The sequence below is a fragment of the Maylandia zebra genome, linkage group LG7 (assembly GCF_041146795.1).
Source record: "Maylandia zebra isolate NMK-2024a linkage group LG7, Mzebra_GT3a, whole genome shotgun sequence".
In the NCBI taxonomy this organism is placed as follows: domain Eukaryota; kingdom Metazoa; phylum Chordata; class Actinopteri; order Cichliformes; family Cichlidae; genus Maylandia; species Maylandia zebra.
The window spans coordinates 37,917,782-37,945,219 of record NC_135173.1 but is presented as its reverse complement, the minus strand read 5'-3'; the positions used below and the strand labels follow the sequence as shown (position 1 = coordinate 37,945,219).

At 38.5% G+C, this 27,438-nt stretch overlaps 2 protein-coding genes across 5 annotated transcripts in view; one reads left to right on the top strand and one right to left on the bottom strand.

Annotated features, from left to right (window-relative positions):
- rxraa (retinoid X receptor, alpha a) overlaps window positions 1-18,733 on the top strand; it is a 112,429-nt gene extending 93,696 nt beyond the window's left edge. For all 4 annotated transcript variants that reach the window (XM_076886326.1, XM_076886327.1, XM_076886329.1 and 1 more), the window contains exons 7-11: window positions 7,016-7,145; window positions 8,396-8,528; window positions 11,324-11,415; window positions 12,981-13,086; window positions 13,988-18,733. In XM_076886326.1, coding sequence (XP_076742441.1) covers window positions 7,016-7,145; window positions 8,396-8,528; window positions 11,324-11,415; window positions 12,981-13,086; window positions 13,988-14,135 — 609 coding nt within the window. In that variant the 3' untranslated portion in view covers window positions 14,136-18,733. The remainder of the gene's footprint in view (window positions 1-7,015; window positions 7,146-8,395; window positions 8,529-11,323; window positions 11,416-12,980; window positions 13,087-13,987) is intronic.
- Window positions 18,734-18,792: 59 nt separating this feature from the next.
- Window positions 18,793-27,187, bottom strand: wdr5 (WD repeat domain 5). Its single transcript, XM_004538406.3, has 14 exons — window positions 27,050-27,187; window positions 25,370-25,479; window positions 25,080-25,188; window positions 24,846-24,919; window positions 24,529-24,618; window positions 22,018-22,107; window positions 21,786-21,869; window positions 21,639-21,694; window positions 21,336-21,382; window positions 21,040-21,115; window positions 20,712-20,745; window positions 20,367-20,441; window positions 20,125-20,212; window positions 18,793-19,890 (listed from the first exon to the last, which is right to left on the bottom strand). The coding sequence occupies exons 2-14, from the start codon at window positions 25,445-25,447 to the stop codon at window positions 19,790-19,792; spliced, it is 1,002 nt and encodes a 333-aa protein (XP_004538463.1). The 5' UTR covers window positions 25,448-25,479; window positions 27,050-27,187; the 3' UTR covers window positions 18,793-19,789.
- Window positions 27,188-27,438: the final 251 nt, after the last annotated feature.

The window sequence follows — 27,438 nt, the reverse complement described above, 5'->3', positions numbered from 1 at the left end:
TGCCAACTCCTGAGCAAAATCATATTGGAAATCATATGAATATGCTGAAAATAGTTTTAAAAATTAAATGTAATGCATTACACCGATGAATGTATCAAAGGCAATTTGGGATTCAGTATTCTGCCCGAGGACACTTTGGTCATGTGAAGTGAAGGAGCTGGAGATATCTGCCTGTTAAATACACAAATATTCAGGGTCATCAAGGGTCAAGAGCTTTTTGGTTTCTTTTTGTTGTCTGTTTGTAGCCAAAGTTTAATCGATGCATGGAAATAAATAAAATAAATGTCTGCATTGAAAGCAAGACAGAGGAAAGGTATTTATCGAAATATAATCTCACGAATATTAGCTATTGTTAGAGATTTAAATATTTATCAACTGAATCTTCTCTCATGAGCAGTGAGTAGCTAATGGAATAGAGAGTCCAATATCCTCACGCTGGAAGCCGTGAAAAATCCCCACTGCCCCCAGAGGCAAAGTCATCATACTAGTCAATGGGCTTAGCAAAAAGATAAAGTGTAACAGAGTCTAACAAGGCTAAACACTGTTGCCAGAAGAATAAACAGAAGTTGTTCTTTAATTATCTTCAACCATAAAAAATCTTTCATAATGTTAGCTGTGTTTGCACTTAATGTTACCAAGCTACTGTAAGATATATGTGAATATATATATAAAAGTGGTACAGGGCTTCTTCATGATGATGAAAGCAGCGGAAAACCTCACAAAGGTGAACTGGATTCCAGGCTATTGGTAGGAGATGCCCAGCAACAATTGGTGTCACTCAGTTTGTCCACCAACCAAGTATTGGTAGCCTGGGCTGTGGTGGGCATTTAAAATTCTTAGCCACTACTGTATATAAACCCTAAACCAGGACATTAAGTATAGCTGGATATGACGAGGAATAAAAAATGAAATATAATTTTGTTTTTTGATTTGAGTGAGCGGATCCTTTAATTGAAGTGAAGCCTGCAATGTTGGCAGAGGCTTGGCATGCATTCTGTCCTGACCACAAGGACTCCTCTGCTATCCAAATGCTGTTCCCCTGCCTCCCCCCTACCAGGTCTCCATTGAGAACCAGTGCTCCATGTTGTAATTAATCACATGACCTGGGTCATGAGTGTACACCATGAATAGGCCACCGCCACTGTCTAATGGTCGGGGTCTGGCCAAGCTGAATAAGGTGTGTTTATCTCATGCTGACCTAGAACAGGAGTTAAACAGTCGTTAGTAATATGCCTTTAGTCAGTGAGAGAGAGGTCTTCTTCTAAGTAGGAAGGGCAGAGGGGAAAATGTTATCATTCACTAATCCTTAGGGTTTACTTCCATTTTATACATCCCATTTTCTTTCTTTTTTGTGTTATTTCTTGCTGTTATTTCTACTATATTTGAATTACTTTATGGAGAATTTTAATAAAAGGTCTTATCTTTCTGTTAACTGTAATTATGACATATGAAGAAAGGCTTTTTTTGTTGTTGTTTTTTTTTTTTTTTAAATCTAAAAAGTGGGACACTTGAGTAATTCATTTTTATCCTGATCTGTGTGAGTACCCAATTTTCTCTCTGTTGTCACTCTAGTACAGTGTGGTTCAAGCACAATAATGAAAGACTGAAGAGCAAATCTTTTGTCTCCCCATGAAAATTTCATAGGGAAGAATGCAAGTTGCTAATCGACCGCAGCAGTGGAAGGGTGTCTTGCTAGAAACACTTTGATTTGCCTGGATTGCAGACAGTTTTGTTTGTGGCAGACGTATAAAAAAAATGCCTAAATAAGCTACCCCCCCCAAAAAAAAACAAAACAAAAACAAAACCCAAAACAAAAAAACAGTAAATGTCCGTTTATGACCTTACTCTCTGTGTCAGGTGGGTTTTTTGGTGTTCTTGCTGTTTTTCCTCCACATTTTTTGCCACTAATCTCCAAATTAAAAGAAAAAGTAGTCTTTCTACCTAACCTGTGAGATATTTTTTTTTTTTTATAACTGTAGAGGTTATCCTTTCATGGGTCAGGGGCTGATAACATCCTAAAGTCCACTCTTTGGCTTGAACAGTAAGTACAGTAGATGTAATGCTGTACTTAGATGAATTGTTTGAGGAAGTTGTAAGCCCCTCTCCTCGTCATCTTCACAGACGGTGACAAAGAAACCAGGTCAGTCTAAACACAGCTAAGATAGCCATGCAACATTCATAAGGTTTGCCATGTTTAACGAGAACCCTGGGACTTGTATTCTTACGGGGAGCGGTGGCTCAATTGTGGCGCACGCTGAAGCCCCCTGTGGTTTTTATTTGTTTTTTGGCGGGCTGTGCCCTTTGGAATGAATTAACCGGATCTGTTTATGTTTTGGGGAGGAAGCGCAGTTCACGAAAACTGTCGTACTGAGCTGCGGCGTCCACATCTCCCACGGAGATCAGATGCTGAAATATTCATAAGGTGCCTGTTTTCTTTCTCTCCCTGAAGAAAAAAAAACAAGATGACTTACAGTTTTCAAAACAGTGTAGGCTTTGTGTCTGGTTTAAGTTTTTCAGATTTGAGCTGCGTATTTGTGATGCTCTGCAGTCAGTGTGTTAGTTTCACACCGCAGGGAGGGAATGTAGTGGAGAGGATGGGATAGTCTTTGCCCTGTGTTTTATAAAAGGAGAATGTGAGTGAAGAGATATTTTCTCCTTCATCTTGAGCTAATCTCCTCTGGAGAGCTGCAGTTGATGTCAGGATCCTCCTAGCTTTTAGCATCGATCTGTGGGATTTGGAGGAGAAGTTGGGGAGAAGTTGCTAACTGTTTTTGTCAGAGGGCGAGTTCATGTGGAGCTACTTAGAATTTAGGGATGCTGACTTGATTTAAAATTATGCACAAAAGCATGTTCACAAAGCCTTTGTTTACACACACGCATATCAAGAGTAGCATGTGTACTCTTGGGATGGCTGTGAATTACTTGTCAGAGAATGGCAGTATTGTTGTGGATTTTTTTAACCCAAAGCCCAGATGGAGTTACAGTTTACTGAGTTAGTCATGGAGCATGCATTGCATTAGTATTCTACCGCTACTCCCCAAGGGTCAAAGAACAATACTTTTGAATCAAATGTGACAGGACAGTTAAGGAGAACAAGTCCTTGTCTTTGCAATTTTGCATTCATTGCATGCAGAAGTTGTCTTCTTCTATAAAGAACACACTTATCATTAGATATACATTAGCAGATAAGGATCAAATCTGGCTTTGTTTTCACCTCAACTTCAGTTTGTATGTTAAAAAAAAAAGCTCTAAATAAAAGACATGCATTTATTTAGGCTCATACCATTATTTTGTTGACTAAAGCTAAAAAGGTGCACACATTCTTTTCCCTTTCATTTTTTTGGTGAGCGGGAAACGTTTGTTTTCAGGAATTACATTTTGTATGCTGCGTTGTCTATCAATGGACAAGTTTTTTTTGCTCTTGGTGCAGCTATGACAACTTCTATAAAAGCAATTTTGGCAGTTTGCCGGTCTGGAGCTTTCAGGTGCGTGTTAACACAATACCACAGTCTTCCCAGTGGGGAGCAGACGTCCCAGCAAAATCACCCCAAGGGCAGATGATGCACTGCACAAAGATCTCAGACAGGCCTCAGTTAGCGTGCTAAATGTTGAAGTTCATAACAAAAGACCGAACAAGTATGGCCTCTTCACTCTTCAAAGAACATGACAGAATGGCTTAGGTCCGTGAGGTTGCAACTGAACAAACCTCGAGATGAAAACCCCAAGCAATGCCATTTGGACAGAGTGTTTGGCCATAATGCACGGCATCACATTTGGTGAAAACCAAACACAACACCTCATACCAACTGTCAAGAAAAGAAGTGGAGGCATGATGATTTGACCTGGGGACCTTTCTGTCCTTGGGTCAACGATGAACTCACGATGAAATGTGAGGCCATTTGTCTGACTGCTAGAGCTTCCGGTTATGTGACCAAAATTTGGTCGTATATAACTGGCCAGCAACAAGACCACAACAGATTGGCTGAAAAAAAATATTTCAATTGTTGCATTGGCCCACAAATCTGTGGAAATATCAACTCAACTGAAATATTGTGGTGGGACCTAAAGAGAGCTGTGCATAAACAAATGCTCTTAATGAACTGCAGCAACGTAGTGAAGAAAGGCAAGGCAAGGCAAGTTTATTTGTATAGCACAATTCAACAACAAGGTGATTCAAAGTGCTTTACAGAGACATTAGAAACAAGAACAAATAAAAAGCATGATTTAAAATTGATTAAAACAAGCAAATAAACTAACTAACTAATTAACAAACAAACAAACAAACAACAGTATATAAAATCAAAACAGATAAAATCAGAACAGTAGATAAACTCAGTAGTTAAATGTAAGTTTTGAAATTTAAGCTTAAAGTGTGGATTTGGTGCTTTATTCAAATGCAGCTGAGAACAGGTGAGTCTTCAACCTGGATTTAAATAAACTGAGTGTTTCAGCTGATCTGAGGCTTTCTGGGAGTTTGTTACAGATATAAGGAGCATAAAAGCTGAATGCAGCTTCTCCGTGTCTGGTTCTGACTCTGGGAACTGATAAAAGACCGGATCCAGATGACCTGAGGGATCTGGATGGTTCATACTGGGTCAGGAGGTCATTGATGTATTTTGGTCCTAAACCATTCAGAGCTTTATAGGCCAGCATCAGAACTTTAAAGTCTATCCTCTGACGGACAGGCAGCCAGTGTAAGGACCTCAGAGCTGGACTGATGTGGTCCACTTTTTTGGTCTTAGTGAGGACTCGAGCAGCAGAGTTCTGAATGAGCTGTAGTTGTCTGACTGATTTTTTAGGTAGACCTGTAAAGATGCTGTTACAGTAATCAAGCCTACTAAAGATGAATGCATGGACTAGTTTTTCCAGGTCCTGTTGAGACATCAGATCTTTTATCCTTGATATATTCTTGAGGTGATAGTAAGCTGACTTTGTTATTGTCTTAATGTGTTTTTCTAAGTTTAGGTCTGCATCCATCACTACACCCAAATTTCTCGCCTGGTTTGTGGTTTTTAGATGTATAGATTGAAGTTCTCTGGTGACCTGTAATCGTTTTTCTTTGGCACCAAAGACTATTACCTCAGTTTTGTTTTTGTTTAGCTGGAGAAAATTGTGGCACAACCAGTCATTGATTTCCTCAATGCATTTACCAAGAGCCTGTACAGGGCCTCGGTCTCCTGGTGACATTGTGATATATATTTGTGTGTCATCTGCATAGCTGTGATAGTTTATTTTGTTGTTGTTTATAATCTGTGCCAGTGGGAGCATGTAGATGTTAAACAGAAGGGGTCCCAAGATGGAACCTTGGGGAACTCCACATGTGATACTTGTCTGCTCAGATGTGAAGTTACCTATTGATACAAAGTATTTCCTGTTTTCTACGTATGTTTTGAACCAGTTTAGTACAGTTCCTGAAAGACCTGTCCAGTTCTCCAGTCGTTTGAGTAATATGTTGTGGTCAACTGTATCAAATGCTGCACTGAGATCCAGTAAAACTAAGACTGACATTTTTCCACTGTCTGTATTCAGACATATGTCATTAAACACTTTGGTCAGAGCGGTTTCAGTGCTGTGATTCTGTCTAAAACCTGACTGGAAGGCATCGTAGCAATTATTCTGTTTTAAGAAGTAACTGAGCTGTTGAGAAACTGCTTTTTCAATGATCTTACTTAAAAACGGGAGATTTGAAAGGACCCAAATTCATCCACGATGATGTTGAGAGGTGTTACTTGAAGTCATTTCTGCCAAATGTGGTTATCAGCATAATTACACAATCATTATTAGAAGCACTACTGTGAGCACATTGGTTTACCTTTTTACAAAGCCGTTCCTGGTGCTGTGATAAAGTCCTCTTTGAGCTCCTAACCACTTGCTCTGTAGTAAAGTGTCAGTGGAGCCTCTCAAGGGCCTCTTGAGCTCTACTAGCTGTCAGAGAGGCTGATTTGTGTTTTGGCTAAAAGGTCCCCAAAGAAAGAGTCAGCTCAGCGAAAGTTGTTTTTTCACTGACAGCTCTCTGCAGGTATTTCCTCCACAAGCTGAGACAGAATCACTGTTTGTTTTTTCACCGTACCTCTTTAGAAGATATTATTCACGGCGGGCACTCATGTTGGTGTTAGTGTGTGTGTGATTACGTAGTTATAGGTACTGTGCCATGAAAAAAGCCCCTTACTGATTTCTTATTTTTTTTGCACTTTTGTCACAGTTACATGTTTCAGATCATAACACAAATTTTAATATTAGACAAAGATATACTGAGTAAATACAAATGGAGTTTTAAAATCAATATTTTAAATTTACTAACCCTTTAAAACCTGAACCATGAAATAACTGCCAGAAATCTATAGAAAATCTCTCTACATAAATATATATAAAAAAATATTTGATATATCAAATTTTAATCTGCATATGTATGAGTTTTAATTTGTATTACATTTGCTACATTAGCCATATTTTTGCAATTTAGTCATTAAAAATGTGTTAAAAAATGTGTTATGCCAATTATATTTTATAGGGTTAAAAAAGTCACGCTGATGATATAGAAGTCTCAAAAACTCACAAAAACACATGCATCAAATACGATACGCTTGGCTTTAAAAGGTTAAGGAAATCGAAACCTTCCTTGCACCATGTGAAAAAGTAATTGCCCCCTAAACCCTAATACCTGGTTGTACCACCATTGGTAGCAAGTGTGAGAAATATGCAAAAGAACTAAAAAATCAGGAAGGGTGGGGAAATACGTTGTCATAGCACTGTAGCTCAATTATGCCCTAGCACAAGGCTCTCAGCCAAAAGACACAAAGCTGTAGCTTGCCTCCACCAGTGTATGAATGTGAGAGTGAATGAATAGTGGTATTGTAAAGCGCTTTGGGTGCCTTGAAAAGCGCTATATAAATACAATCCATTATTATTATTATTATTATTATTAAGCTAACATTTCAATCTTATTTAATTCACACTGTAGTTGATTTTCTGACTTATTTTAACCTGTTCTATCTTTGTCTCTCGTCCCCTGCAGCCCAACGACCCAGTGACAAATATCTGTCAAGCAGCTGACAAACAACTTTTTACCCTGGTTGAGTGGGCTAAAAGAATCCCCCACTTCTCTGAGCTGCCGCTGGACGACCAGGTCATCCTTCTACGAGCAGGTCTGTCGAGCTGACTTAAGTATTTTGCATGATCTAACCAGCAAACAATTTGCAGTGATTGGCAGTGATGATATATAATTAACAGGATATGGGTTGGAATCAATGGTCATTGTTATATGAATAAATTGAATCAAATTTGCTGGTTCAACAAACCACTGATTACTCAGTGTAAGATGTATTGTATTATGCCCACTGACTGTGTATTAAAAAGGCAAGTAATTGCTGCTGTTTAAAATAACAAGGATTAAACAAAAATAAAAATAACAGAATCACAGGACATTGTTTTCATTGTTAAATAAGTCACATTTGTAGATACAACAGATGCCCATGAACATTAATAATATAGTCAGAAAAAAAGAGAACACTGGATACCTCTCGGTCATGTGACTGATGCAAGAGACAGACCCAGAGTCTTTTCATGCATCTGCTGTATGAGGAAAAGCAAGCATCACAGAAGCAGCGATGTAAAACGGAGAGTGAATCATCTGTCACTTCTGCTACAGTCACTAACGTCACATGCAGGAAGGTCTTTTGGGTTCTCCCAACACATTGCCCTTGTTGCTTGCTTGTCACTCTAAATTACACCATTATTTTCTAAATCCTCCTCCAGGAAAAAAAAATGCTATAACGCACCCATCCCTTACCCTAAAAAAACAAATAAAATAAATAAATCCTCCCATCATTCTTATCCTTTGCACATATAAAAAGATGGAAAGACTTCAGCAAAGCGGGGAGAGAGACATTATTCGGCAACGCTCGTCTCTGCTCTCAGGTTTTCTATAAATAACCGCTTTAGTTCTGCTGTATCACAGATAAAAGCATCCCGGCTCCGCTCATACCCAACTCAACTCTGGGGAGAAGAGGCGGGTGTTGCCAGGCAGAACAGTTAAAGGAGCCCTGTCACTCAAACGGCAGCGTCTTGTGTCTTCGGCGCTCCGTGTCGAGCCCCCTGCTTTGGCGCATCAAGCCTGTTGTCTTTATTGCGATGGCAGGCGCAGTTCATCCCGTTTACACGCTTGTCTCTTTAGAAAGCATGATTCAAATGTCTTAGTAATAACCTGATGCCTGTGCTTGAGAAAGCTGCATGCTTTTAGTGCGCAGCTTAATTGATTCATTGGAATTCCCTCCTTTGTTGTCAGTTTCATTTTGCTCGAATGCTGTGTGAACTTTTGTACTGGGGATTTCGGAGAGTGTGAGTGGTTTTATTTCTCATACTTTTTTCTCAGTCCCTCTCCTCATCTCTTTCTCAGGTTGGAACGAGCTCCTCATTGCATCATTTTCGCACCGCTCGATAGCGGTTAAAGACGGGATTCTGCTGGCAACGGGGCTGCACGTTCACCGCAACAGCGCCCACAGTGCCGGAGTGGGAGCCATCTTTGACAGGTTACTAAATTTTCTTGGACTTAGTGACATCTAAATTCATGTAGAAACTGCACCAAAAACTTTTGTAAATAATATATTAGGTAGCACTTTCTAAAGGTGTGCTCGAGTAGCATGTAATGCAACCTGAAAGTAGTGCTTTGATAATATTGTGATTTATAAAGGTGGCCTATTTTTTAAGTTAATAAAAGTTAAAGAGTTAGAAAAGTATTAGTCTTACCGATACTCATATTTAGTATCAGCCGATATTTTGTTTAACATCAAGGGACACAAAACATTTGTTAAGTGTATTTATTTATTTATAAGTCCTTACTAAGATGTTGTAGAAATTTAAAAATAAACTTGTTTCATTGTTACAAAAACATTTGGATTAGTCCTTTATTCTCTGCCTAACTTTTGTCAGATCAGCTGATTTGGCGGTCTAAACACATTGCATTAGAGAAGTTGTAGAGGGCCCCCTGGTGGACAAACTATGCAGCATCAATCTCGTAACATGGTTAAAGTTAGTTCTCCTGTTTCTTCATATATTTTAAATTTTTTATTTATCGGCTGTTTAAAAATACTGATATCAATATAATGGCAAATGAGTAATATCAGCCAATAATATCGGCTCATCGGTGTATCAGTCTCTCTCCTGATAACACGTTAGCATTAGAAACTCAGACTAAAACTCAGAGCAAAGTCTTTGTCAGCTGTGAAATCCCATGAGGTTTTGATACAGCACAAATATTGCCAATGTGGAATAATAACTGTAACAATTCCAGTGTGTCTTTGTGAGCTGGATGTACACGCTGTTGTGTCGTACAGGCTCCCTTTAATTGGCACTTGGGCAATTTACATCTGTAGTTGTTTTTCTTGGCCTTAATTCATTAATTATACTGCATTTTGTGGCATATTTTCAGTTTCATCTGCAATGCAAAGCAGCACTCTTTCACAGCATTCTTCCATTATGATTTGTTCTTAACATCACTTCCCCCAAAATCCAAACAACGGATGTTGATCCAATTCAAGAGACAAGCTCCTTGCGTTCTGCTGTGCCAGACATTGGATTTTTGTTGTATATTTGTCTTTTAGTCCAACTTCAAGCTTTGTGCTGCAGGGACCAGCTGTGATAGGCAAACACAGACACATGATCAAGTGCTGATTTAGAGAGTGCCTAAATTGCTTTTGCTTTGCGTTTTATATTGGCAGAGTATTCATTTTAAATGTCATAATTGTGGGAAGACAAAATTCTGATCGAGATTAAAATTCTATTAAATGTCCACCCCTTGTAGAATATTTCATGTAACATTGAATTGAAACAATGAAATGTTACACAAAATGGGGAATGCCAAGCAGCACAGGCACAATTGATTGACTCCAATATATAAAATATTTACGCCTGTACACAACAGGGGTCACACAGAACCTCTCATATCTTATATAGACAATCCATGCACCATAGAGTCACTCTCTTCCCCCCCCTTCTCACCGTCTCTTCTCCCCTTTGGTTTTCTTTCTTTCTCTCCCCCTCTTTCTCTCATTCATTCCCCCTGTCCTATTTATTAAAAAAAAAAAAAAAAAAAAAAAAAAGACAAAGGATGAACTGAAGCTCTGCCATCACGTAATGTCGCATACTGCTGTTTCTGATGTCATTTAAGAAAAGAAAAAAAAAAAAAAAAAAAGAGTCACAGCGCAGCTGGATGCAGGAACCACCCTTATGAAAGTTTGTCAAACGTATAAGAAAAATATATCTTACATTTTGTTTGTATTGGTTTGGGATTTTTTGTAAATATATATTTTTTAAACTACGTTACTCTTGAACAGTTCTGGTCATGGATTGTTATTATATTTTGAAAATTAAAAACTGCAAATGAAGCGCATGTTTCCTTGCACAGTTTTGGAGCCAGCAGAGAATTTGCAGCTGCACGTGCTGTCATCAGACTCAGTCAAGCCACAGTCAAACTTTGAGTACTTTCTTTGTGTCTCCCTTCTTGCGCCTCTGATCAGCAGCCTGTGCGCTCAGTCATCAGCGTTCACAGCCACAGGACATATTCCATCTCTTTATTAACTGTGGCAAGCATTAAGATGCAGAGAACTGATAATGTTTCTTTATCTGGTCCACTGTCTCTTCTCCATACAAATGAAGAGACTGATCAACTTAAACGCTTGAGTCCCTTTCCTCTCTCTCTCCCTCTCTGTCTTTTTTTAAGCTCTGTTGTTCCTCCTTAGAGCAAATTGAATTAGAATGAGCTAAGAGCCACAATTGACTTTACTATCTGGGCGCGAGGAGCAGAAAGAAACGGAGTGAGAGGGAAAATAAAGAGTGCCAGGGAGAGGGTGTGACCGAGTCAACGTGGGGTGAGGAGTTCGAGCGACTCCACACGCCACCACTCCCACCCGTGATGTCACACACAGACAGTGGGAGCACTGGTGTTAGATTACAGCTTGTGTTTACTCTGCGGCTTTCGTTTTATGAAAACCATGTACTAAATATAATTACTTTGCAGGGCTGTAAACTTTTCCACTGATCTAACTGTGCCAGTGTGGGCCCAGAGTAAGCTTGTGTGCATGTTTTTTCAAATAGAGGCAAACTTGAAAGTGGTTAAAACCGTATTTGCAATGCACCAGTCAAGAATAATGTGTCATTTGCAAAAAAAAAAAAAAAAAAAATCCAGTTAAGTGTGATCTTTAATTTTCTGCCACTGGTTTAGTTTCATTTTACACAAATATTGCCTATTAGCCAAGAATTAAATATTCTTGACATAGTATTTTAACCTGAGTAGCATCTCTGACTGTCTCCTGTTGCTTTTGTGCAGAGTGCTGACAGAGCTGGTGTCAAAGATGAGGGACATGCAGATGGATAAGACAGAACTGGGGTGCCTTCGAGCTATTGTCCTTTTCAACCCAGGTAACCATTGTGTATATTATATAAAAGCTTTCATTTGCTGTTTGTACAATGCAAACTCTTGTTTCTTTTTTCTCTTTTTTTTAGTTTCAACTTTCATTAAAAAAAAAATATATATATATATATATATATATATTCAGTAATGTAAAATGACTAAAAATCTTTTAGAGAAATGGGTCATCAAACTACTGCGCTGTGTAATTCTTCCTTCGGAGTAATTGTTGTATACTGGCTTTTTTTTTTCTTTCTGAACATCAGCGTATTCCAGTGAAATGCAACTTTTATTAAAAGTATAAAGATCTTGTGCACTGTGGCGTGGTGCTGCTACTGTTTCTAGCTATAATCAGCCGACACTGACGTTGCAGGAATAGAATATGAGTCACTGAGGACTCGAAGCGTAACGCTTAGTCAACACAAACTCTTCAACTTTGATTATTAAACCTTATCCCACAGCAGGCTTAAAATAGAACATGACAAATGTGTCTTATTCTCATTGGCTCAGCTTTCATTTGGCTTTAATCAATTCCAGTGGGAACAACTTTTCACATTGGGGAAATGGTCTCAAAATGCTGCCAGACTTTTGTTAAAAGTAAATATAACGTATTTAGATTCAAGAACGCTGTTGCGTTGTGCATCACTTATGTCTCAGCTCTGGTATCTCAGCTTGTAATGGAAACTATCTCCTTGAGTTGACCTTGATTCTCTCAAGGCACCATTTTCACTTGAAATTGATGAATTCTCATTTATTTTGTAATTTGCCAACCTTGTGTAAATTTTACTACGTTCCCCCGCAAAGATCCAAAGAAAGAGTGCGCTCTTTAATTGAGGCCCGTGTCTTGCCAAGGCACTTCTGCTATGAGTGTGCTGTTCTGTATTTAAACCTTATCCAAATGGAATCTAAGTGGACTGAACTAACCCATGAATGTGACCCAGGTTTTTAGTGACTCAGTAAGGGAGGCTCCCTGAATCTCTCTGGGGCTCTGCGGATCTGCTCACCCTGGACACACTGATCCTCTGTGTTTCACATTTTGTTCAGGCCATACCCAGACCCACTGGCCCCTGTTCACTTTTCCGCCTGATTCCTTGTTAATTAGGGGTTTGCAAGACTACACTGACTGGAGAAAAAACATACGGTGGTGGGGGTGGGGGTGAAGGGAACAGCAAGGCAAAAATGGCCCTCAGTCCTTTTCTTTCACACACTGTGTGATCTGGTCCAGCCATTAACAACCAGTGTACATTCATTGATTGTCAACTTCACAATGCTTTGTTCGTCAGAAATGTTAATCAAAGATGAGTCCAGTGAAGCTTAAATTGGTGCAGCTTGAGAATTGCGGTCTTAATTGGACTAGCCCAGAATGTGGAGATGCTTTTCCATATTGAGTTATGCTAGTTTTTCCACTGGGCAAAAGTGCAGATTTGAAAGCTTTTTCACGCCTACTTGTTTACTTCTTTGGGGTTTTTTTTCTTTTTATAGTGAAGAAGAATGTCCAGTTGTGTACAAATAACAGCAGCACAGCCTAGCCACGTGGTGTAGTGAATTCTTTTGTTCTTTCTGCCACTCTCCGCAGACTCTAAAGGTCTGTCCAACCCAGGCGAAGTAGAAGCTCTGAGAGAGAAAGTCTACGCGTCTTTAGAGGCCTACTGCAAACAGAAATACCCAGAGCAGCCTGGCAGGTAAGATCATAAACACCGAGCCCTTATTGTTACATTACCAGTTTGCGGTGCTGAGAAAATCAAGAGCACAAGTGTGTTTATTGTTGCAGCTGTTATTAATATTTAAAGTCTCAACCCAGACAGCCTCTCATGAGGTAGAAGTCAAAGAAAAAAGCTTGAAGTACATCCACACAAGAAACGTGTTTTATCAGTAGCTTTGAGTTCACCGTGTTATCAGTTTTGACATAGACTGTATATCAAAAATTGATGTTGTGAATTGGTATATGAATCATTGACAGAATTTGGATTTTTTTTAAACCAAATGTGACCGTATTAGTTGAGTTGATACAGTAGATGATGTTTTAACTTATAGTATAAGCTTGATTTATGTGATACTAATTCTTTGTGTTTTTTTAATGGGATGGCAATTTTGGTCATCAAAAACAAGGGGGGTATAGATATTTACTACATTTGGTTGCAAACATGTTGGGCATGTTATCATGAGGGTATATGGGGACTGGTTAGCTTTTGGAATCTGCCTCAAGTGGTTGTGTCAGGAATTGCAGTTTCTGGCACATCTGTGGCTTTTTCGTGGCTATTTTCAGCTTGAAAGTTTGCTGAAACCCATCTACAGCTGCATAAAAAACTATTAAAATTATTATTGTGTGATAGTTTTGCACTGAAGTTTTGCCATTTGCTCAAAACAGGTTTTTCTTAGTCTTATATTTAATGTGAGGCCTGTGTGTGCAAGCATCACCAGTTCTCTTAAATCATAACTTGCAGCTGGATGGGTGAGCGCCTGCTTATGACAAAGTGCATATTTATGCCAAAACTAATGCCCCTGAAACTGCAAGCTTAGAAATACTTTAAAATTATTTCAGCTTTTCATCCTGTGCTAAATTCTTGTTTTGTGTTGTGACAGATTTGCTAAGCTGTTGCTGCGATTGCCTGCACTGCGCTCCATCGGTCTTAAGTGTCTAGAGCACCTGTTCTTCTTCAAGCTCATCGGCGACACGCCCATTGACACCTTCCTTATGGAGATGCTAGAAGCCCCACATCAAATGACATAATAGAGGTGAGGGGTTGAACCCTCTTTACCTCCACCCAACCCTCCTCATCAGCCTTGGATCAAGAGGGGGGCCTTTTTCCTTTTTTTAAAAGAAAAATAAAAAATAAAAAATCTCCAGCAAGGGACAAATCACAAGACAGCCTTGGATGGAGAACCTCCCCCTTCCTCCCTCTTTTTCTCCTCCTCCGTCCCTTCTACCCCCTCGCCTCGCTTAGATGTTTTCAAACAATGAATCCGTCACGCCCATGGGTCTGTTTTATACCTTGTAAAAAATATAAATACGAATAAGAAATATTATATATGAAAACCACGCAGCAAGACGAGTGACAACGGTGGACTGAAATGAGGACGGACAGAGGACAAAAGAAACATATTGAGCCATTGTTTTCATCATCACTTTTCCTACACCTTGACAAGAAAAAGCTGAGATGATCAGGTTTTAACACATAAAGACAGAATTGCTCTTGCATACATATATATATATATATATATATATATATATATATATATATATATATATATGCACACATATATTGAACAGTAATGATGTCATAATTGGACACTCAACGTTGTGATCGGGACAATCGTGGGCTCTTGAGAGCCTTGGGCTGTTTAGACTTGGACCTGAGCCCTCACTGTCTTTCAGGACTGAACTTAATTAAGAGGGGCAGGCTGGTTCGGGGAAATAAGTCTGCTTAAAGGAACTTGTCTGTTCCTGCCTGACTCAACTAAGCACGTCAGGTCTTGCACTAGCTGTGTTCTTTTTTTCAATGTGTGAGCTTTCTGGAGAATTCAGAGGTGGGTTAACAAGGTTGCAAGAGCTCAAAACCCTCAGGTCTCTGCCCAATTCCAACAAATACAACCATGTCTTACTCTAAACACTGTGCAACACTGGGGAGAATGTTGTGGTAGTCCACTTATCAACCCTTCAGTTCACGTATTGCTCGACAGAGAGTTGGGAAAGTTTGTTATGTACAATCTACACACAGGACCATTCAGGCTGTTTTAAAGTACCCAACTGTAAGCTTTACAGCCCACTGGATGCTCTGAAAGGCTACCAGCACACGGAGGAACAACATATATTTTGGAAAGTAACATTTCCAACATTTGGCCTTCATCACGACAAGCTTGGACGCCTGGAAAGTTTGTGCACACTCACACTGTGGGTAAACGTCCTAGTTTTGCCAGCCTCTTAGCTCCTTATCGTCCATTCTCCACCCTCTCCACTTCGCGTTTCATGTGAATTCCAGCACACCATTTACACCTCCACACTCTGCTCAACACAGCGGGTATTAGCTTTTCAAAACACCTCATATCTACCTGTACAGAAACAGTATTGACGTTATTTTCAGTTTTCACTTTTAACAACCGCAATGCACAATTTACCTCTGCCTCCATCCTTCGGACCTTCAGTTCTTGATACCCATTTAGGATTAGACCATATACAGTATGTGAGAGATGTACTTGTTGCTGTTGCAGCAGGAGCCATTATTTGTTTGTTTGTTTGTTACTTGGCACTTAACCTCATGACCGTGGAGTCGGGTTTCTAAACAGAGAGCTGATGTCGATGTAATTGACCTCTGAGGTGGACTCTGGCCCCGACCCAATCAGGAACGCCACAATTGTTTAACACCTCAGAGGGACACACACACACACACTCGCTCTCTCTGCACTTCTCTGGACAACCAAGTGTCGTATAAGTTGAACTGAAATGTTAAATATCCATGTTTCTACATATATACATGTTGTGTATAAATATGCTTTATGCCCATATTCTGCTTCCCCCCTCCTCTGCTTTTCTGTAAATGCTGCAGCTGCTGCAAAACTATGCATCAATTGCATTTCCAAAGATTGTCCACAGATCTGAGATCTTTTAAAGAAATGTGTTTGTCAAATGTGGGTCCACTGCAAGTTTTTTACTGGCAGGAGAAAATAATACCAAGGGTTTTGTTGTTGTTGTTTTTTAAAGATATTTAGGGGTTATTTAGCTCTGGTTTACTCACATTTGATTGAAATTAACTCAAACTTGTATTTAACCAGGCAAGTTATTAAGAGAAAACTGCTCTTTACAGCGGTGGCCTGGCAAAAAGGCAAAGCCTCTCAAGTAAATGTGGCCACTATAAGTAAGGGCTAAAACAAATTCTGACATGGTAACCCTCGATGACAAAAATCTGCCCAGAAACAGAAGGACATATAAACACCAGCGAAAGTACTCAAACCTAAACTTTGTGATAGGTCACACTACAGCAGGTGTCACCAGGATTTCAAACAAACTCACCAAGTGTAAAAAACCAAATTTAAAAAAAAAGCACCAGCTTTGCTACTGCAGATAATAATAATACTTATGACGGTTAAAAAGATTTAAATAGGATTTTCTTTCTATATCTGCATCTTTGCTACTCTTTCATAAGCACCTTTACACTATCTGAACCTGGGAAACAAAAGAGAAAAAAAAGAAACCCGAGCACTGTGTTTTCATTACATTTTGATAAAAGTCAGATTTTTAATGGGGTCTGAGGAAATGTGTGGAGTCTTGAGAGTGTGCCCTTTGAAAATAATTTGCTTGATAGTAATGGATAAATGAAAATCTGAATTGCACTGAAAATGTAAGTAAATTAAGCGTATGAAATAAAATCCACGCTTAAAATGATAAAACAATTTTTTTTTTAATCAGCTGGTGTTTCATGTATATTTCATCATATCCAGTCTCGCAGTTGGTTTATGAAAAATGAAACTCGTGGGAAGCAATCGGAGCTTAGTTTAGCTGTCAGCTACTGATGTTGAGTTTATTAGCACATTAATCAATTATAATCAAGTTTGAGGGTCATCAAGACTCCATAGATTTCTGACTCAGAAAAAAACAAACCAGTCTGTAAAATGTCCGTATGTCCGTTTTTCATCATTATTTGGTGCTAGTTTTATAATAAATAGCACGCGCTGGAAGAGAACTTGTAAATGTCATTCCACCTCTGTGAAACTGATCCCCCAGATGGCCAATGATCTCTTTTGTCTTACGATGAAAAAAATCAAAAAGTCAGTTCATACACGCTGGCTCTGAAATGTCAGATGCTATAGAGCTCAAGCAAGACTGCAAGGTTTACTTTGGGTGAGGGAGAAGTTTGGGTAAGAGGAATGGGAGGGATGTAGTAGCAGTTTAAGAGCTGCGAGCTCCTTCTAGTGGAAGAGAAAGAGCGCTGCAACATAACTTGAATTTTTGTTGTCGTTGTTGTTGTTGTTTTTGTTGTTAACAAAAAGAAGGCACTTTCTAACCGCATTACTATCATCAATATTCCTTTGGCTCAGACAAAACCTCAGTATCTGTGCTTAGTAAAACTGAGTAAAGTAGCAATAACGTCAAAAAGACCAATTGGCTTTGTGTTTGATTCTTATTCTCTATTTTCATTGAGGTGGCCTGAATATTACAACCTATCCATGTGACAGTATTGACTGCCAGCTTGAGCTTACAGTATTTATATTATTGAAAAAAAAAAGATATATATATCTATATATACATACTTGTTTGTCTGTTAAATCAAAAACGTTCATACAATTTCAAAGGAAACTATTTTTAGAGGCTGATTTTCATCAAGAAAAGCAGATGATAAAACAATCCAATGCTCGTTTTCCAACCGGGTGACCCAAGTGTTAAAACGATTATTCTCCTGTTCTTTTGAGTCCGATGTCTCCTTCTACTGTGATTAGTGACAGCAGCTATCTTAAGCCATAAATCGATCTTGACAAGAAAGAAATGGACACCTGCAAAGAATGATTACCTACATTGAATGCTATATTTTGTTAATATGTATATGTGTATATATTTATAAATATATATATCGACAGCTCTATTCCTTAAGGATTTCCAACATTGAAAGGAGGAGACGAGTGATTCAGACCAAACGGTTTCACGGCAGGTGTTCTTCAAGCGTTTCATGGTGTTTGCCCCCCCCCCCCCGAGGATTTGTTTGCATTTTGACCTTAATAAAAAAAAATCCTGATCAACCAGCAGAATTGCAGCAGTTAAACTCAAACCAGCTTCTCAGCAGTTTATGGGACCTTAGTAAACTATGAAAGAGAGGGAAAAATGGTTAAGATTTGAAACCCTCTGAAATGTATGTGTTGCTTAACAATTGTATGTTCAAAAAGAAAAAAAAGTAACCAGGACAAGCTGAACATGTGACACAATCACTGCTTTCTTTGTGGCATAAACAGTAAAATGTTGTAGTTTAAAAAAAACAACACTTGGTAAAAGCTCTATTTTTGTACAAAAGTAATTTTATCCCTTGCTTATGTACTCTGTTCTTTCCCTTCTCACTGTGGGCTGTTATGTACATTGTGGAAAAGCTTATTTGACGGCAAGAGATAATTTTCAGATTGAAAATGTAAGACAGGAGTAATAGTAAGCTTTGGCACTTTGGTAACTGTGTCGCTTTTACTTTGCCATGTTTTAACCTGTCGCTGCAAGATGGGAGTATCTTCTTTCATTATATTTTGTCTATTTTTAAGAAAATGGAATTTTGTCATCTGTTCTTCGTGGGTTGTTCTCTGATGTTCTTCGTTCATGGACAGGAAAAAAAAGGTTATTAAAAAATTTTAAGTGAGCGTTTCCAGTTGATTTGTGTTAGAAGGTGTACAGAAATGAAACTGTCAACGACTCGGGGTGAAACATACAAAAACTGTTTTTATTCAGATGTGAATTACAGCTGTCAGATGCGAACATATTTTACATAGAATCCAGGTTAACTACAGGAAAAGCAGCCTGCTGGCTTCATGTGCAGAACTATCAGCTAGTCAAGCAGAGAACAAAAACACAAAGACAGCTAAAGTAATCAAACTGCGACACGTGGCGTTGTTGTATGTACAAATACTGGAACACAACTGCATTTGGTCACTGTTGTGAACGGTCAAGTGTTAGTAAGTACTTCTTTTTTTTTTTTTAAAGGTCATTCAGGGTCATTTTGATTTTTGTAGCAAATCTTGAAGAATTTTAAACATTCTCAATGTTTGCACTTGTGTCAAATTCTGGTTTGTTGCCCTAAAGAAAAAAAAAAGAGTTTTTTAAAATATCTTGTTAGGGCATAAAGCACTCACTTAAGATCCGAAGTCCTTAAGTATTAAGTAGTTGTCCTCAGGTATACCGTCACCTCTTTTCTTTAAAGTCACTGATTGTAAATGGTACTACTGAGTTACACAAAGGCAGAAAATAAAATACCACGAAGGACCAAATAACCATTATATTCATTGTACAAGACTAGAATCGTGCTTGTGAAGACTGTTATGAGGCAGTGACATCGAGGTTAATGCAGTGTTTAAAAAAAATAAAATACTGAAGCACCAGAATATTGCTGCAAAGTAAAACGAGGGAGAGAAAAAAAAAACCAATCACAAATTTCCATAATGAGACATCGAAATCTGGCACATGCTTTGATGAGGGGATAACGTCCGCTGCAGAACTGTGTGTGGATGATGTGTCTGGTTTGGTTCTTCTGGCTGAATGTCATGACATTTCATGGAGTTTAATTTCATTCTTCCAATCCAGCAGGAGCTCTCTGTTAGAAAACAAAAGTCCTCCTGTCTTACAATAAAATGTAGGAAAATTATATATATATATATAAAAAAACAAAAGGAACACAAGTGGCCCAAAAGATCCAAAATGGCTTAGCAGTCGCTTTTCCATAGCTTGATGGTTTTGTCGTTTTCTAAAGCCGCAGATGCGATGATGTTCTCTGTGGGGTGGCAGGCAGTCGAAATGACAACATCTGAAAAAAGTACAGGAAGAAAATTTAAAGAATGACAAATTAAAAGAACAGATTGCACCAGAACACAATATTTAAAACACAGCTGCAAATTTCTGTCTTAAAAATGAGCTGTGCCTTCAAATATTTAATTAAATAAATGCAAAGTGATTCTAAAAGACAACTAACTCTGACTTTTAGTCCCCATACAAAAATGCTATTCTATCTGCGTTTTCAGTCACAGTGCATCTGCAGTACCTGTGTGGCCCTGGAGTTTCTGCACAATCTCCTTCGTCTGCAGGTTCCAGATATAAACCATGTTGTCTTCTGAGCCCGACACGATCCACTGCAAAAGAGCAGCGGCACTTAGGCTCAGAGTTATGTTTGCACACATAAGTGATTTCAAAAGGACCATTTTGTAATTTTAAAGTAACACTGAAACTCAAAGCACCAATAAAAACAAAATATAAACATTCATTTTCTCAAAGAAATGATCTTACCTTCCCGCCAGTGACAGAGAAATTTGCAAATATGCAGTACTTCTCATTTTTATGGCCCGTGTATGTCTTCAAGCACTGAAATGTTAGAAAAACAGAAGTTATTTGTATACAATCAAAAATGACAAAACTGTAAAATCTGCAGTTTTATTCATTACTAAACAAACATTTCACATCTTAAAGCAAAATAAAATGCCATCATTACTGAGGCTAGGACACTACTGGGAATGTGCATCTATGATTTAAAATTTCTGAACTCTTAATACATAAACACTGACAAATAAAAGCAGTTAGAATAAAAGAACAGAATGATAATCAAGCCTTTCAACAGCTTTCAAAGGCAATTACCTTTCCTTTGCTGTAGTCCCACAGCTTCAGCGTGCTAAAAGAAATACAAAAGGAAGTTTAAAATCGACAGTCAAATAAACAGACAGCAGCTCACTGTGATGTTGTGCTGCCTCCTGCTGGTGAAATCCAAGTAGTGCTTGTGAAAAACTGTACAGCTCCTTAAGAAGTCAATTCAGATTTAGTTATATAGCACCAAATCACAACATCACTCACCTCAAGGCGCTTTACAGTGAGAGACCCCAACAATCGAGCACCCCCCCCCCCGATTAGCAAGCGTCATGCGATAGTGTGAAGGAAAGCCACAAAACTGAGCAACGTCTATACTCACTTATCCAGTGTAGCAGCCAGGATGTATTTCCCATTGGGGGAAAACTTTACAAACGACACAGGAGGGTTGTCGTCATCTAAGAAACACAAAAAACAAGAACGCATTGATCACAAAGACACGTTTAAAAAAAACAAAACAAAACTGAAAAAACTCAAAGCTTCAACCTGATTGCATTTTTCATGCCTCAATACAAAACTAATTAGATTTGCTGTCACTAATCAATCGTTTAATTAGCACATTCTGCAACAAATCAAATCAAACGAGAAAAATTGGAACACGTGTGTGACTGATCTTACCTATCAGTGTCTTTAAACACTGCCCTGATGCTGTGTCCCAGATTCGACTGTGAATGAAAGATAACACAATTAACTGAGAGACATTTCCGTGTAAAAATAAATAAATTTCACACCAGATGACTAGAAAGTCATCCACATCAGCTACAATGGGATGATAAGGGATTCTTTTTAGCTCGAGCGCAGAGCAAATATGCCAGACATAGAGCATTTCCAGTTCTTATCAAAGGCAAGCTTGTTCTTTTAAAAAGCACCCATGTTCCCCGAACTGTGGCCAGAGAGTCTCAGGAGGATCCAAGTACTCACCAAAGGCCATCGTAGCTACTGGACACGATCAGAGAGCCGTCTCTGTTGAAGTGAACCTGCAAGCCGAGGCAGACCATCATGCCTTTAATACAGTGTTAATATTAAAGCCAGAGCATTTGTCTAATTAATTATAAAAAAATAACTTACAGCAGAGACTGGATCAGAATGAGCTGGCAGCGTTTTCAGACATTTCCCAGTCTTCACGTCCCATATCCTTACACTCTCATCGAACTAGAAACGGAAGAGAAAAAAAATAATCATTTTTTGGAAAACCACTCAGAAACTGCTTCTAATGCTCAAAGTGAGAGCTTTCGCAAAGGTCTAACATCTGCTTTCCATTTAGGTAGGACTTGTTTCTTGCCAAGAGCTTGGTACTCACCGATCCTGACACAATAAGATTGGACTGGGGGTTGAAGTTGCAGCAGAAGACGTAGTTGCTGTGACCTTTCAGAGTTTTTAAGCACTTCCCCTGGATTAGAGAGAAAATTGGTCGAAATGTCACATTTCTCACCCACACTGAAAAACCCAGGACCATCTTCAACTAAACCACACTACAAGTGCAGCTTTAAATGTAATACAATTTTAACATCAGCAGAAACCACTGATATGAACCTAAGAGTCTACATGGATTTCATTTTCATACTTCATAAAAGTATAATGATAAGAGACACAGCAGCGATGTAGACCGAGCCTTACCAAATCACTATCTCCCCTTTTTTACAGCAGTACACCGCATTTCCAACACACTGAGATTCTATTACAAGTAGTACTCCCAAACAAAGCCTTCTTGTTTACATATTTTTCTGACTCTATTATCAGAAAATAGGCCCATATAAAATAACCCATTAATACATTTTAATCAGCAACTTCCAAGCCATTTCTAATCTGTCGCTCTGCTAAGATCCGAATTTGATAAACGCAACATCATCCGACAAAATCAGCACATGACTTCAGCTAAATTTACAAAGAAATTCAGAAGCAAATCTAACTAAGTAAGCATGTCATAATGTCTCTGAACTTCTCTGAAAAGAGCATGTGATATCTTCTCCCAGTAACAGAATGAGAATGTGCAGGTAGAGTAAATAAAGGGGAGATTGCCCACAAGTTAACCAATCACAGATTGCATTGTTCTCTCAGACAGGAATAGTAAGTCCAGCCAAATGATCATGAGATGATCTTTTTCAGTATAAGGGCCTGAATAACAAGCCTCCCCATAGATTTAGTTGAAGTCATGCATTCAAGCAGTCAACAAATATTCTCAACATTGATTGTGAAAATGAAATCAGTATTTTTAGCAGTACCAGCAATACTGCATAATATCTGTGTCATAGTCAGAACAGGCTGTCAGCCTGGGGTGCAGCTCTCACAGATTCAGGCTTAAGACCAAGCTGGCGATGTGGGGAGAGAGCAGTGGATGACTCAGCCTACTGCACAGGACTGGACAAAGATCAGCTGAGTATTTTAAAGTACGTGTTTATAATATTCATCTTACAGTATTATACAAAAGTCTTGAGCCAGCCCTTGTTTCTTTATACTGTGCTAAGAAAATGGGAAATGGGGAGCAGTAAACTGTGCAATCATAAATAGAAATACAATACATAAAGTAAAAACAATTCTGATGAGCATGAAAGCCAATTCAGCACCTCCTGCACTCTCTTAGGAAAACGTTCTTGTAATTTCTTTAAGTAGTCTTCAAGACTATTTCTGCAGGCTTCCTGGAGGACATCCTATGCTCCTCTTTGGATGTTGGCTGCCCTTTGTTCTGTTCTGTCAAAATGATCCTGCACTGCTTCAATAATGTCCGAGCTCTGGGGAGGGCATTTTATGATGAGGCTTCAGCAAACAGTAGGTCAACTGAAGGGCCAGGTGCATTTCTCAGAGTCTGTTTCAGGACTGTTTCAGATATTTTCATATTTAATCTGTCATAGATAGTTTTAAGGCCTGCCACTTCTTTTGCCCTTTACTTGTCCTGTTTCCTTTTTTGTAAAGGACACGCTGTACACCATGCTGAGATATGCCAAGTCTTCAGCTAATAGTTCTAGGGGAAATCACCTGGTTGGTACAAAAATATTATTTCATCCCATCAAACTTATATTTGGCATTTCTCAACAAAAGAAATGGGCACATATTAGCAGCTTTCGTGGCAGGCTCTTAGTAAAAAATAAATAAATAGAGATAAAATTTAAAATTGGTTCTTTTCCAAAGTTGTCTGTTAAATATAAGAAAAAAAAGTTCATCCTTTGAGTTACGTGGCTTTACAAAAGCAAAAAACATTCTTCCTAAAATGGTCAGGAACTAGGCCTGGACTGAAAATGAGTGAAAAAGCATCCTATGAAGGTCATTCAAAGAAAATTTTGAATGACCTTCAGAAAGCCTAAAAACACAAGACCTTTTTAAAAATTACATGAACATCTCACTCCAAATATGGGATGGCTCAAGAGTTTTGCATAGGACTGTATATTTTTCCTTACTAATGTTTTTTAGATGTTCCAACTCTTTTGTGCTGTGCATGTTTCATTTATGTAAAAAAGTGACAATCAATTACCTACATGAGCTAACCTAATAGTTGTAGTTAGTGCCTCTACACTTCAGTTGCCATGCTGATACCTGCCAATCACTCATCCAAGATCATACTCATAATTGTGCCACAGCTAATCATGGTTTTTCTTATTTATCTTTATGATTCTTCTAGAAAGAAGATCCCATGCCAGATAACATCACTAGACTCCCTACTGCTGGATAGCTAAAATAAAAATAACCAAAACTGTTGGTCAAATATTCTATGATGGTAATATACCTGTGCAGCTTGCTAAAATGTATGCGCAGCAAACAGAGTTTAGTATTACATCACACATTTCAGCAGAATCATTTAAATAATCTCCCATCTTACCGAGCTGACGTCCCAAATCTTCAGGGTTTTGTCGTCTGATGCAGATACCAGGAGGTTGGAGTCAGAGGACCAGGCCACATCAGATATACCCTGCAGATTCATGGGAACTGATCAGGACTTGAAGCTCTGAAAACAGCTAGCATGGGGCCAATGTAAGAACTAATGGAACCGTGGCTTGGCTCTTAGTAACGACTCCAAACATCTGATCCCAATTGACTAAACATCAAGGATGCTACAGTTGCTCTACATTAGTCCAGCCAATAAAAAACAAAACCATTAACACAGCAGGAGTATAGCTAAGAATTAGTCAAACTCACAAGTTTGTGTCCAGATATGGTTTTCTCAAACTTGCCGTCATACGCGCCCCAGATTTTGATCAGTTTATCAGCAGCTGTAAAGACAGAATGAATACGCACTCAGCATAGGTTAAAAAAACAACACATCATCAATCTTAAAACTCAACAAGAAGCTGCAATAATTTATTGATAATTATTAAGTCGTGAAAAAAAAAAAAAAAAAAAAAGGTAGTTCCAGCAGTGATTTTTACTCACATGAGCTGGCGAGCCATTCTCCACTTGGACTGAATTTGACAGAGGACACAGCTTTGGTGTGGCCTGCTAATGTGAACTTCAGGCTGTAGTTTGGCTTTGCAGGTGCCGACTGTGAGTGAAAAGGAAATACAACATTTAACAACTCTTGGCTGAGATGTGACAAATATACTGACATTCATCTAAGTCTATATTAAACAAAATACATTCTCTTATAAATCCTAACTATGGCTATTTCCTGGCCCTAAAGGCTACAGCTGGAACAGAATAGCGATAGTCCCAAAAATTCAAACCTTGCTTTGGCTGGCAGATGCTGACGGTGCTACTGGAGGTTTTGTGTCAGTCTCTGGTTTCTTGTCTTCAGTTGCCATGGTGAAGAAATTAGCATCTACTGTGTACTATGCTAAAGCAGAGGAAAAAATTAATACCATAAAAGATTCTTTATGCTTCTGGTGCTGATCAGTATACCAGTTATAAATACCAATGAACAGATATAACAACGAGCCTCAGTAACTTTTCAAGAGGTTTGCATGAACAATATCACTGACAGCCTGGATAGTATGATTACATTTTTCAAACCGTCTCTTTCACGCTCAGACACTTGGTGACTGACAAACAACTGGTTTAAAATAAGTTTAGACAAATTAAACTTGCCTTTCAAAACAAAAACTCAAAAATACTAAAGCCGCTTTTTGAAGTGATAACAACATGATTGTATTTATAAACTTCACTACTGCATCATTAACTTGATTAACTACTACTGTGTAAATGCCTGTGAATGTTTATGCCTAAAATAAAATAAGACATACTATCCAATTCCTTTGCTATTAAAATGACCATTCAACATATGTTTCTAGCTGTTTTTTCATTGAACTTTTTCAAACCAACTGTTTTATGCACCCAATAAATCTTACATGTTTGAAAAAACTATTCTTAGTTTCTGATAGGTTTTCAAGCAGCAGATACACTGGCACACTCGGAATTTCTTCAGAAATTTTCTAGTTTGTGTTTATTTATTTACATGATGACTATGCAATTTTTTTCTAGTCTCTAAAATCCTGAAATTAAAGTTAGTCAATGTAGACTATATATATATATATATATATATATATATATATATATATATATATATATATATATATATATATATATGTATATATATTTTTTTTAATGGTCATAACTCCCTGCACTGACTGCAACATTCACTGACAGTCAAGTTAAAACGAATTTTAGACTGAATACAGTCGATATTTAGTCTGATAGTGGTATTAAAATGCAATGAAAGGGCAAACCTCTTTCTCCATCTCACATGACAACAATGGTATATATTGCACAATGATAAAAATGTACAAAGTATATACGAAACCACCTTGCCGTTTAGCTCACGATGTTTCCTTTTAGTTTTATGCTCCTCATGTGAGCTGCAGTTTTTGCTAAACGCCGCATTTACCCCAGTTGGTACAGGCTACAGCTATTTTCTCTTGTTCGTGTTGCTGCTTTCTCATTTAGCTCCAAGTTTAGCCATTTAAGCTAGCTTTAGCTAGCTAGCATTGCATTACTTCGCTGTGGCTACTTAAAACCACCAAACAGAAACGCAAATGCATTCAGCTAAGACTAGATGGCATCTGTTTGCAATATATTAACATGAATTCGCGTTTAAATAGAACAAACGTGCGAGAAAGGAGAATATCAAACAAAGGGCGATACGGACTCCCTTGGTTGGAAAATTCAACTCTTGACTAAGATCGTATTTGAACGACAGCTAGCCACGCTGTTATATCACTATTCAGATGTTTAACCCTCAACGATAACGCCACTTTAAAACTGGTGGTTTTATATAGACGCTAAAGGTTATTTGATGATGCAGCCGCCGCTACTCGAAATGCACTGGTGCTGTTGACAAACTGGCTGAGGTACCATGGAGGGGCCCTCCATTCACACAATGAGGATTCAGTCATAAAGACGGTACTCACAGATTAATGGAGCTTCACGGTCAGATTGTTACTCCTCGTAAACACTGTAAAGGATAAAAAAAAAACCACCATGTATGTGTATTCAGACGATCATGGAGAACGTATACAGCAAGTGACTTGCTCTTGGATGATTGCTGGATGATTGCCTGTAGGGAAAGAGAAGCGGGGAATGTGGTGTGCTGTGGCTTTGCGCATGCGTGTTACGCTCTTCTTCTTCTTTGGTTTTCACGGCGGGACGCAAACCAACGTGTTTACGCGCATACTGCCACAATCCATTAAACAGAGAGTTTTGCATGTCATTCATTATTATATCTTCCATTTTTATAAAACATTTTAAAAACAACTGTTGATAAAGACGTTTAGAGAAGGTCAGGATGAGTTCCATTGTT